The sequence below is a fragment of the Ascaphus truei genome, chromosome 1, assembly GCF_040206685.1.
Source record: "Ascaphus truei isolate aAscTru1 chromosome 1, aAscTru1.hap1, whole genome shotgun sequence".
Taxonomy (NCBI): Eukaryota; Metazoa; Chordata; class Amphibia; order Anura; family Ascaphidae; genus Ascaphus; species Ascaphus truei.
Genome location: NC_134483.1, coordinates 55,447,255 through 55,460,334, shown reverse-complemented (window position 1 = coordinate 55,460,334; position 13,080 = coordinate 55,447,255). Strand labels below are relative to the sequence as shown.

General features: G+C 37.4%; 1 protein-coding gene across 3 annotated transcripts in view; it reads left to right on the top strand.

Moving 5' to 3' along the window:
* The window catches only part of RICTOR (RPTOR independent companion of MTOR complex 2), a 175,548-nt gene extending 163,641 nt beyond the window's left edge, over positions 1-11,907 (top strand). For 2 of the 3 annotated variants that reach the window (XM_075588547.1, XM_075588543.1), the window contains exons 35-38: positions 995-1,153; positions 2,921-3,044; positions 5,466-5,604; positions 6,909-11,907. In XM_075588547.1, coding sequence (XP_075444662.1) covers positions 995-1,153; positions 2,921-3,044; positions 5,466-5,604; positions 6,909-6,983 — 497 coding nt within the window. In that variant the 3' untranslated portion in view covers positions 6,984-11,907. The remainder of the gene's footprint in view (positions 1-994; positions 1,154-2,920; positions 3,045-5,465; positions 5,605-6,908) is intronic. The other variant, XM_075588553.1, reaches the window with a different exon arrangement.
* Positions 11,908-13,080: the final 1,173 nt, after the last annotated feature.

Sequence of the window (13,080 nt, the reverse complement as noted above, 5' to 3'; positions counted from 1 at the left end):
CAAGTCTAGTAATCAACTCTTCTATACTTTTAGATGTGGTACATTTACTATGCAGACAGGTTTTCTTTTTGTGCAGTCAATTTCCATCAGTTTTGTGCTCGTTAATTAATTTTGCTCCTTGGGCCGGGTATTACTAGGCCACGTTGCGGAGTTTTGCAACCTGATCTGTTGGTTAACAACCATTGACCTGAATGGTGGCTAACGCTGGATCAGGGTGATAGACCCCACATCGTGGGTTAGTGAATCCCAGGCTTGGTGTTCTCATTATCCCTGCTTTGTGTTACTCTACACCAGTGTTTTTCAACAAGGGTTCCTAGGAACCCTTGGGTTCCCTGGGTTTCCCCAAAGGGTTCCTTGTAATTTTAAGGTCATTTTAAAATGGCACCAAATACAGTGGAATTTACAATGCATCTGATCTCAGACTCTCTGTTAAAGAGGGTTGGGGGTTCCTTAACCAAAAAAAGTTTGGAAACCCCTGCTCTACACAGTCAACACGGTTTCTGGTTTGATTCTCTTTTGTAACATTTAAACACTTATTTGTGCCTGTTCCATACTGTACATATGTTATATAAAGAAGAATTGTTCCTTGTTTCCTCTTGCTGCAACTCAAGTTTCCATTTTGATAATAATTTATCTTCTGAACTTTTAGGAGTCGAGAAAATCTTTCTTCTCTAATTTACAGTTCAAGACACTAAAGTCTTTCCTCTCAGTTCCTTTGGCGTGCAATCTGCACCATTTTGTAGAGCATGCACCATTAGAATGTCAACTGACCATTTGTTCATTGCATTTTTGTTTACCTTCCTTTTCTTTGATATTCACAGCTATTTATGTTCATTAGAAGGGATTTTAAATAAAGATCTTTAGAGATCTGGTGAATTCCTTATTACATTTGATACAGAAGCACTACCTTCAGTTTCTGTTTAGCCTCCAAGTATCTGCAGTTCACTAATGGACTTTAGTGATATTTAGCCTTTGTTGCCATGTTTCTTCCCAGACTTCCCAGACATTCCATATTCTGACTGGTGCGACCATACCATTCCCAATCACTTAGAGGTGGTTTCCCATTCTTCAAAGTATTCTGGAATTTCAGGGTATAGTGATGCCGTTTCCCAGGGTTCGGCAAGCAGTATCAAACGTACAGAGTTAGTTCTAGGTAAGTGGATATACCATGCTTGAAACGTTTTGTGGTGTAGAAGATTGTGTAAATGCAGTGTAGAAAAATCTCAAGAATTACAGATCCAAAAAAGGCTTCAATGCAAAGTAATTAAGTGTGTTGCCAGATTTTCTAGAAACAAGTACATTAAGAAAAGTCAAATGGCAAAATTAGTTCGTAGATGGCTACTTGGCAGTGATCAAATGTAGTAGTTTTCTTTTCACATATCTATATACTTTATTTTTGTTTTGTCATGTTAGATTGCCTTGCTATTCAGTAGCATATTAAAACCATCAGTCATCAGTTTCATTTTCATGTTTGCAGTGACTGGAATCTGTGACCAGGCTAATCGGCCAAAACATTATAATTGGCATGCTTTCAAACTTTGGTCCCAAAGAAAACATTCTGTAAACCTTTTAGCCATGTAAATATCTTCCTTAATTGAATCATCCATGAAACAAATGTGACAAACAATTGTAGTTTCTTTGAAAACAGTCATTTTTGATATTTGCACCATTAACTGGTAGTCCCTGTGAATGTCAGTCATGTCTCCTCCGTGCTTTGCTCACTTAGGGATGGTCAGTCAATAATCAATTGCCCATATTTACCCATTATACATGTCCCTATCAATAAATCATTTTTGGTTGATGGCAATTATTGCTCATCGACACTCATTGAAATTGGTTATCACTTACAGTAAGTAAGCAGATTTCTCATTCAGAAGTGTCCAATCACAGATAAGTGGTTAAGAACACGGCTTATTTATTTAAAGTGTACATTTGTCTGCACTTTTTCTACTCTTGCCTTTCCTCTCCCATTATCTCCAGGTCTCAACTATGCTTTGTCAATTTTGCACTTCTCCACTTCTCTTCCAATTAACTTTTAACATAGTTGGAACTTATGGCATTCAGAAGCAACTGAAAATGAAACAAACACTTATCCTTTTGGCACTTCCTAAACATATAATTATTTTGGCCCAAATGTGTAAATATTAGACCCCTTGATAGTGTGAAATAGTGAATAATAATGGATTGCAGTCCTTTATGCAGCATTAAATTAGGGCTTGCTGGTTAAATCAGCAATTCACTCCATTCACCATAAAACAAATCCACATTTCTTTTACCACTGAAAAATCCTTTCGTTGTAGTTTTTAGCAATGCACACTTTTTAAGCTCTGGTTGAATTTTGGATAGATTTGCTGCTGAAAATGTGCCTCTGGGAGGTCAAAATGGCCTCTGTAATTCGCACACAAGACAAGAGGTTGCCATGGTAACAGATGCCAATGAAATAATAAACTATTGAAAACTTTTTTTTTTTTAAATTAGGCTTTTGAAACCATGAAAAGTTAGACATAAGATAAACGATGTTAAGTGATAAGTGATGTTAAGGTGTAATTTATTTTTGGGGGGCGGCTGGGAAGAAGGAGCAGATTGCTTCTTCAGGGGAACGTGTTGACCTTGTCTTCAGTTAATTTTCCATACAAAGTCAACAGCACTGTCATAAATAAAAGTATAATGTTTACTACTGGTAAGTGGACTTGGCAATTTCCCAGGCTGAATAGGAAGAAGCTGAATAAATAACTTTCCTCATAACTAACTGTTAACCTTTTTTATATTCTGTACATACTCTGCTTTCTGCCCGTCTCCTGTCTGGTAGGGGGACACACACACGTAGATTGTTCTGTGTACCCGTGAGATCATTTTGTTCTCAAGTGTGAAATTGAGCATCGCTGTAATATATACATATATATCTTTTCTGAATTTTAAGGTGGGAAATCAATTCCAGAAGATACACCAGTTTGCCGCATATTACTACGAAAAGAGGTCATAAGATTGGTCATCAATTTAAGCAGCTCAGTAGGAACAAAGGGTCATGAAACTGGGCTTCTGACGTAAGTCACATTTACAATCCATTTGCCCGTTTTTTATTTTGGTCGTTTATTGTAAGCTTTTAAATAAAGACCCTCCTCAACCCAACAGGTCATATTTTGAGAATATCCATGCTTCAGCACAGGAGGCTCAGTCTTTGACTGAGCCATCTGTGCTGAAGCTGGAATATCCATAAAACCTGACCTGATAAGTGGGGGTCTTGAGGACTGGCGTCTGGACTGGAAATTGAAGTGGTGAAGACTAGTTAAAACATCAGCGATGAGTTTCTGAATTGACTACTCCGTTGTATTTATTTTCTTTACCAGTTCTGTGGCATTTGCTTTGTCTTCTCCGGTTTAGTGGTTGTGGGTATTTTACTCTGCTAGATCTTCAAAAGTAGATGACATCAATCACGGTTACTCTCTGCAATGTAAAAATGTGTAAGCATTTCCACCAAGTGTCCTTGGAGGCTTTCAAAAGTGAAATTAATGTTCCTGACAGCAAGATTGAAGCATAGCCTGGAACTGGTGCTGTCAGTAATATTTATTTCCTAGGCCTTCATGAAAGTATTTTACTCCGACAGGAAGATATAAATCTTACAGGAATTAAATCTAAACAAATTTAGCCTGCAGTGATCTCCCCTGATGTGTAACCGTTCCAGGTACTGCATGCTACAATAGACATGATGCAAAGCAACATAGAAGCCACAAATAACTGCATTTTGCATCTTCAGATGAATGTGAACATCACAATGTACAGGCAGTCCTCGGTTATCCAACGGAATCCGTTCTGGAGGTAGCGTTGGATAGTGAAACCATTGTAAAGTGAGTCCCACGTTAATCAGTGGCGGTGAGCGTTGGATAACGCATTCCAGCGTAGAAGAACGGCCCTTAGGGTTGCATTGTAAAGCGTTTGATATGCCATTCGTTCTAAAGTGAAACGTTGGATAACGAGGACTACCTGTATTATACCAATCTGAGTAGTTGTGGTGGTCCCATACGCCAGAATCGGCACCAACCCCATGCCAGTAATTGACCATAATAGGAGCTGTACTGCTACAGTTCCCGGTCTCCTCGAATCAGGATTTTAGTTTGCATTGTAAGATATGTTGGCCGCCTTACCAATGCATTTGAACAGTAAACATTTTGTATAGATTTAAAAAAAAAAAAAACTTGTCCGATTGTAAAGAAAAGGAATAAAATATTTTTTTTAATACTTGCGTACGGTCATTACCCTTGACTGCGTAAGTTACTTGTTTCCTATATAAAGCTGCAAAATAAAACAGGCGTGTATAAATGAGAATGTTATATACCACTCTGCATTTAAAATGATATGTCTATTTGAAAAATAGTCAAGTATTTCATGGATCCAGAATTTAGGTGTGCTAAGCAGGGCTATTCCATAAGATTGCGCCTGGCACTGGAAGACCCCTTACAGACTATTCAATTCAGTGGGCTGTCATGTGTCTTCTGGTGTTGGAAGGTGTCTTGTTCTATAGCACTGCTTAGTAAATACGGCCCTTAATGCGATGCAGTTTATTCATATTTTCAGTGTTTTTTCTGGGCTTAATTCATTTACAGGCGGCTTCCTAAGGTAGCCAAGCACAAAAGTGAATTATATAGTAAATAATATATCCCTTCCGTTTGAAGGAATACATTCACATATTACAGATTTCTCATTTCCGATTTCCAAGAAAGGTTGGACAGTTTGCCTGTGAAAGGCCGTCCCTGTCCAATTAACATAACTGATGCAAGATTGAAGCTGTCATTTAAGAAAAGAAAAAACATTTAATTCAACATGTGCATCAATACAATCAACACACTGACAAGTGATTAGCTAAGTTGCTGATCGATACGTTCTCCTGTAATCGATCGCTGACATTCGGCTCGGGGTTCACTAAATGCATCATAGGTCCTCTTCTGCTACACTGACAGCCAAAGTTCTGCGAGGAAGATCATGTGACCAGGCAGGCACTAGATGCAATTGGTTCACTGCTGGAGAGCGGGCAGGGCTGAAAAAGGTGAAAAAAAGAAACTGTTTCACAAGGGGAAGGGGATGTGACTTTGTAAATGGTTGCTATAGGAACAAAAATGCCTTATATTAGAATACATTAAAAATGTCTAATAGTGTTTTTTAAATGCTACAAGTATTTTCTCATAGTACAGAACTAATTTATTTTAAAAAATTCACATGTAGGATATTGCTTGACCCGCAGCTTTAAAGAACCCCCTCCTAAGCTTCAGCATATTATTTTTATAAACTCACGGAGAGGAAATGCTTGTGGCTATCTTTGGGGGGGGGGAAAGTCTGTCACTAAAATGTTAACCCTTTAGTTAGTTAACCGGTTAGTTAATGTTGAAGAATTGGGTCTTTAAATCTATTGACCCAGCTTTGGATGTCTGTTGAAATTGTTGTGCCAATATATTTTTTCCTCTTTATTTAAGGATTAAGGAAAAGTTTCCCCAAGCATTTGATGACATTTGTCTTTACTCCGAGGTTTCCTCCTTATTAGCACATTGCACATTTCGACTCCCCTCTCGAAGATTCATTCAAGAACTGTTTCAGGATGTGCAGTTTCAACTTGTGAGTATCGCTGATTCATGTACACTACAACTAATTCTCTGATAATTAAATTTACTTCTCATTTGTCAGCAACCTGCAAATAACGCTTTCCCATATTAAACAAGTACATTCTGCTGGGAACTCCTGGACTGTACCGTATATGTGAAAATATGGTGTGATTATTGCAAGTTACTGAAATTGAGGCCCTGTCAATGCTTTTTACTAAATTTGAAGGACCACTGAAACACAGTGATTTATATAGGTACCACCACTTTGTCATTTTAAATGAAAGGCTAAGAAATCATACTAGGAGTTCTGTGAATTTTGCATGTGGGAGAGCGAAAATCAAAATCTCCAGGATTTCTGCGTTAAAACATAATATAATGATGCAGCTTTTTAACGAAAAGTTCTGAAGAACATATTGTTTACCTGTGTCCAATACAGTGAATCATAAGACACAAGTCAGAACACTTCAACCCTTGTACACACACACACATTTCATTTGGTTACCGTATCTAAAAATCCAGTTAAGATTTCTTCAAGAAGTAAATACAGCGACAGTTTAATCGGCCAACATAAAAAAAACAAGGTTTATCCACAGAAGTGGCTCAGATGTGTTGGTGTATAAAGGGCGTATGTGGTATACCAGCAAACACTATAGATACTATAAAGGCAGAGTCCCTAATTAAACACATCAAGCCACAGTCTGAGAATATGGCTTAAATGATCAGAAAGAATAGATCCTTGTATTGCCGTTCAGTCCTTTATATAATATAATTAAGAATGGTTCTACAGCTAAATGTCTAAAAAGTGGGTTAGATGCTGCTTTACAAGATGATGGTATAAACGAGAAAAAGACCATGACATGCCTCTAAACCTCAACTTCATATATAATAAATATCGAAGGGAAAAATGAGAGAATATCCAAGTGCCATCAAGCACACATTCATGTTCAGATGTTACCCTTATGGAAAGATTAAAGAAGCCGTGCAATTCTTGCAGTCAGTGGCACCTGTCGTTTGAGGTTGATAAAGCGTGCTCCTGCAAATAATACACAGTCTATTTCAGTAGTTCCCTTTGGATAGAGGGTTCACTTCAATCTCTCCACAGTCCAATAATTGGTTTCTGACTTGACTGCCCATTAACAAGGGGGTTGTTCATTGCTGGGAAATGCCTATATAAGTATGTCAACCACAGGTTAATCATGTGTTTTACTATTGTTCTAATATGCTGGTGTGGACATTACTGTATCTTTACATTTGTAGATATTTGTTTGTAAACATGATGTGTGCAGTTTAACAGTCTGTTCATGTGATTACCAACAGATGCACGAAGAGGCAGAGGCTCTCCTAGCAGTACCACCAAAGCAACCAGTGATTGACCCTGAAACTGAATCCTGACCTTAAATTTCAACTATGGACTGAAAATGAATGGACTTTGTCTGATTTGACTGGAGAGCAAACAGAGAAGCATCTTCTGCTATCCTGTTCCAGTGCAATCTGGTACATGCACATTGAATTGAGGAGTCCTTTTTTTTTGTTTGTTTTCTTTAACCTGAACAACAATTCATCACCCATCTTCTTGGGGTTTTCCTTCGGTTAAGAGAAATGTATGGATTATCTTATTAGTAAATACCTATGTATGCAAGAGCCAAGCACTGAAATACCTGCACAGTTCACATGTAAATAATTATACATAAATCTTTAGGACATTTTGAAGAAATGCTGATTCAGTTTCTGTTCTCGATCAGCGGTATGATGCCTTGTACATGAACTCTTTGTTACAAATTGGTATTTTCCTGCATGTCACTTCCAGTCAGTGAAGACCTGCCAAGATTTAGGGGCACCTCAGGGAGACAGGTCCCTGTGATGTATTTTCAAAACACTACTTGGACAGTGATATATGTGGTCTTTTTATAATATTGACTAGAAGGCAACCCTCAGTAACTTCAGACTTCTTAGAGTATCTACAATAGTATGTTTAATCTTTCTATTGCCACTGCATTTTTTTTTATTATTATTGCTACATTGTGCATCGTGTACTTTTTGATTGAAATCCACAGTGATTCCTCTCAGTTTTATATGAGGTTAGTGTATCTTATGGTCATTTGGATTATTCCCACTCATCATTGTCAAAATGTGATGCATCTGATATAGTGAACCCTATTGGAGAAGATTGTAGCTACAACAGCCATAATATATTTTAGCTACTTTTCTAGGTCTCATGGGAGACAAGCGAGATAGTAATTTGCACATTCCATGAGAAAAGACAATCTCTTTATTAATTCAAAAGTAATTGTATTTATCATGTTTATGATATGACCCTTGTATGGTTGCTAGAAATGAATTGAACAGCCTTGTGCAGCAAATATTCTAGCAACAAAACGTTTTTCTTTCTTTTCTTTTGATAATGCCAGTATTTTTTTGTGACAGTTTGCACATGACAAATTCTTATGATAAAGTTGATCAGAGGATGACAATGGCTTTGATACAGGCACCTTTTTAATTTTTACATATCTATCTGAAATGAGATGGAGAACTTTCAGAATTTGATATGCAAATATGTATATTAATAGCATGGACACCTTCACTACATTGCAATATGTAATTGATATTATTCTGTTGAATGGCTTGAGTGTGTGTATGTATATATATCATCCAGCTGGCCTGTTAGAACCTGTGCAAATATCCAATTAGATGTAACCTGAACAGTTTAAATCTGTCTTCATATCTTTAGATCACAAAAGATGTCCTATTTGCTGGCCATAGATAGAGGGATGGGCAAATCTATAGACCTTTCTTTTTATGTATAAACGTTTCCATAAGGGGAAGAATATATAAAACGAAATTAATTTGTTTACTGATTTAAGGAATCGATTCTTTTTATGATACGGTGCCCTTATTCTGGAATTCGGGCGATTTCAAAATATGGGCAGGGTAAGAAGCGTATAACTGGCACATAGGGATTTTGTTGCGCTTGTATTTTTTTGTAATTTAAAGAACTTTTGTTTTTTGTATTTCACGGTCCTTGTTGACAATGTTATGCATTGTCTGATACTCTGGGGTATTACTTTCGCAAATAAAAGTGACTGGGGACCCCACTACTCGGTTCAAAAATATTGTTTGAAAAATTCCCTTTTTCCTTTCTAATTATGATCATATGCTGTGACATGTTCTCATAGATTCTGTTTTTTATACAGACATTCGCGATACTGGTTTATGGGGCCTCTTAAGGAAATTCACAATGGTGGCTATAACTGTTGCTGTAATTCAGCCCACACGACAATCTTGGTGTCAATGCTGTATTCGTCCCTTAGATAGGTATGAGCCCCTAAATGGCACCTAACAAAAGTGGCATGTTTTGTATAATGTGTGGAATATGTAATTTTGCTGTGTTAACTCTTTCCTGTCAGAGCACCCTGCAGCACGTGCCGTGCAATGCAATGCATGCTGATCAGGCAGCACACATGTTACAAATGAAACTTTCTGGAATTGTGACGTTATTGATAATGCTGAATGATCAAAACCTTAGAGAGAGTTTCAAATGGTGAGTGCTTTTGAACTTGCAAGTTTTGTTGTTGTGTCAAGTAGGACTTAAGCTTTGCAATTTAAGCAGGACCGTATTTTCCTGTGTGCGTTGCATGTTACTAGAAACTGTCTTTGTGTGTGTCAGTGTGTTAGACCATAATATGCCACTATAGTAGTGGGAGGACTCTGGGCTCCAAGAATGATGTGAATATTGTCTCTTTTGAAGGACAGAGAAGCAAAATAACAATGAGCGCTCTTACCGACTTATTGTTAACGATGCATTCATTGTCATTCTTTGAAGTTAATGCTTTGCTTAGTGCTACAAACAGCTCCCACCCATATTTAAATAGGGGCCTTTTAGAGTTGTGACAGTCAGCAGTGGCAAGAACAATAAACCTCAGCAATGAAGGGGGGCAGCAAAACGTCACAAAGTTACTCTTTTAAGCCCGTCTCACACTTTTATGTAAAAGTACTGTACACTTTCCATGGACCACAGCAGATACCTGTATGCCCATATGTTTTAATTAGGTTTACTAAAAAGGCAGTAAGTAAACTGTTAAGATATAACCAAAATGTCCAAAATATTAGACCAAATTGTGTCATACTTCAGAGTATTTAGTGTTGCATCTCCAATTAGCCTGTTAAGTAATACTTGTACACTACCTCTTGATTCAAAGGAATCTGATTCTTATTTTCTTGATTCTAAGTTGCAGCATTTATCAAATCAAATCAATGCTAAAACTTATTTTTTATTCCATTCCACTTTTTTTTATTCTTTTTCTGTTAAATTATCTCGAGACAAGAGCTACAATGCTTTGTAGAAATCTGTATTACATTGTTCCATATAATTCATTATTCCAGTTAAAGTTTTTTTTTATTTCAAGAACTTATTGTCCAATTTTAAAAAAAAAAATTTTTTTTAACAGATTAGCTACGTTTAGTGTAGCTATTAGAAGCTATCTTATGTTGAGAAGAAGAAGAAGAAGAAGAAGATACAGTTGGCTTATGACTGCCTAATCTCTCCTTTGCTGTAGTGTTTGCAGTTTACTATAGTATCCTTCACGTTTGTTTAATGGTAGTTCGTGTCCCTCCCGTGGCAAATTAACAAGGGTAGTCATATATTGCTGTAAACCAAGGGTGGCCAATTCAGTCCCCAAGGGCCATCAACAGGTCAGGTTTTAAGGCGATTCCAGCTTCAGCACAGGTGGCTCAGTGTTTGACTGAGCCACCTATGCTGAAGCAAGGATAGCCTTAAAACCTGACCTGTTGATGGCCCTTGAGGACTGAAGTTGGCCATCCTTGCTGTAAACTATGCTGTTTGCTAAATCTAAAATGGTGATCCTGTGGAAAGTTTATGGTAACTGAAGTAATATGAAGAATATCCACTTAGTAGTGTATTTATCAATGTCAATCCACGCATGCATTACCAATTATAGTCACAACAATGAAGTAGATGGCTGCTTAAACCCCCTAACTCAGGAGTGGTCAATTACTGAGTCACTGATTGAGCCACCAGCGCTGAAGCAGGGATATCCTTAACCTGATCTGTTGGTGGCCCTTGAGGACTGGAGTTGGCTACCCCTGCCCTAACTGCTCGAGTGGGATGCTTGCCTCTACAAAAGGGTTTATTTAGATGGCATTTAAAGATGTGTACTAAAATCTTTCCAATCTGTAGATACACCAGAATAGTAGTATATGAATTACTGCAACATGTCCATGATCATACATTTCTTGTATCTTCAAACTAATGGTTTAGGATCTTTTTAATTATTCTCTGTGAAATTTGTGCCATGATTTGTGATTAATAGGGCCAAAAGGAAGAAGGCTGAATGTTTAGTTACAGTCCAGTATTTCTACACAGTACCTTATTTTTTATTTTTATGTTTCAAGCAAACCAAACTGTATTAGTGTTAGGAAGTTTGTGTATTGCTTGTTTGTTGTTTGTGTCCAACGCATAAGTACAGCATAATAATTTTCAGATTAAGACAGAATTCCTTTTAATTAATTTATGGTGAAAATGCGCAACTTGGTACAAAATCTTTCTTGAGCGTTCAAAGTCTACTTGTTTGAAATATTGAAAGTGTTCTGAACCCGTTTCTTTTTCCTGTTTAAACTTTCACACACTAAGTATGTTTATTACAATTGATCTTGGTGCTCAACCTCGGTATATTTCTAGTAGACTGGTTAGCATATGTTGGCAACACAAAATAGGAATGAGATGTGCATAAATTGCATATTACATGGCATATTCTATGTAATTTCAAAGTAAATCAATCATGTCAAAAAGTATTTTCTGTAGTGTTGCCACAGTAAATTAGTGTATGAAAAGGGACACATTTTGTATATTAAGTTGAATATAATTAAAAATGTTCAAGACCCTTTTTGAAGTGGTGTTAAAGAACAATGTGATACAATAGTAAACATCTCATAATTGCCGCAACCTCTGCTCCCCCTTTTTTAGTTTTCCTTTTCTTTAGTAAGCCGCTGCTACACATTTGGAGGATCTAGTATTTATAGGTCACTGAACAGACATGGAATTCTGATTTATATTGTATACCTGTAATATAGAAAGGAGAAAAAACAAAACTATTTATATATTTTCCGTAAGAATGTCATTGAGCTGTGTATAATTTAAAGAGGCTTGTTCCATAATGGTTTTGCCCATCTTGTTTTTTTGTTTTTTATTTTTATTTTCTTGTATAGTGTGTACAGTTAATCATGTCTAAGGGCATTGAAAGCCCACTAAAGCATAATCTTATGAAAGGGATATATTGTTAATAAAATATACCGAAACTTGGCTGTGTTTTCGTTTCTTGAACATTTTGTATGGGTTTTGTTTTCATTTGCGCGGGTGATCTCAAGCAACAACGTTCTGAAGTTTGCCTTTTGTATTTGCGAAAGTATTGCACTAAGCTTCCGTGACTTCTACTGATGTAAATAAATCACAAACCATATTGATACATTATTGATACAGTATATTTGAATTTCAGCATGTGAGAGAATTTCTAACTCCTTTTTCTCTTGGGTATAAGCATTGGTTGCATTGTCCTTCAATAAAATGTCGTCATATAGTATATCCTCGATGTACCTTTCAATATCCTGTCCTAAACCCACTTGCAAGATGGATTTCTTCTTTATCTTGGAAGGCTGACTCTGGTAGCTATACACTTCTTTAACCCAGTCAGTGCTTTCAAGCTGTGTAATATTCAATATGCCATTCTGTGCTCCAATGCAACTACACACACACCACTTCGAAATGCTCAAAGAACTAGATTAGTCATCACTTGAGTCTAGGCGCAAAGTTAATCTCTCCTGTCATAACTTCAAATACTTTCTGCGCAAGCTAACCGTCTATCTGAACAAGTTCCTCATCCCTACCACATGTAGCACTTATCTGGGATCTGACTCCAAAAGACTGTTCCTGGTCCCAAGGTTCAGCAAAGTATCCGGCCGCTCCTCCTCTTACTGTGCACCCCAAAACTGAAACAATCTACCGGAGGCTCTAACAGCCACTACCAGTCTAAGTTCTTTAAATACTAAAGCTGTCTCACATTTTAATCTGGTCTGTAACTGTTCCATACTGTATGCCTATAATATATATTATAGGCTAAAGCAGTAAAATTCAGGGCATCGTTGAAAACCCTGCTCTCTGATTTGGTTAAAATTCCGGGCATTATCCAATCAGTAATGCCCGGAATTTTAGCAGCTTGGAAAGTGCAGTTTTCAATGTGTTTATTTCCAGCCAATCAGCTTTCAGAACAGCTGAGACAGGGAAGGGAATTGGTTTGCATGAAGTAAAAGCTCTGAGACAGGGCAGGGGATTGGTCAGGACGTATCAGCCACGGATTGACTCCTCCTCCTCCCGAGCTGACAGATTTTCTGAGCAGATTCAGTTGAAGTGAGGGGGGGGGGGGGGGGGGAGAGAGTCTGCACATAAGTGACTGTCTGCAGTTTCTTTGTGGCTGCAGTT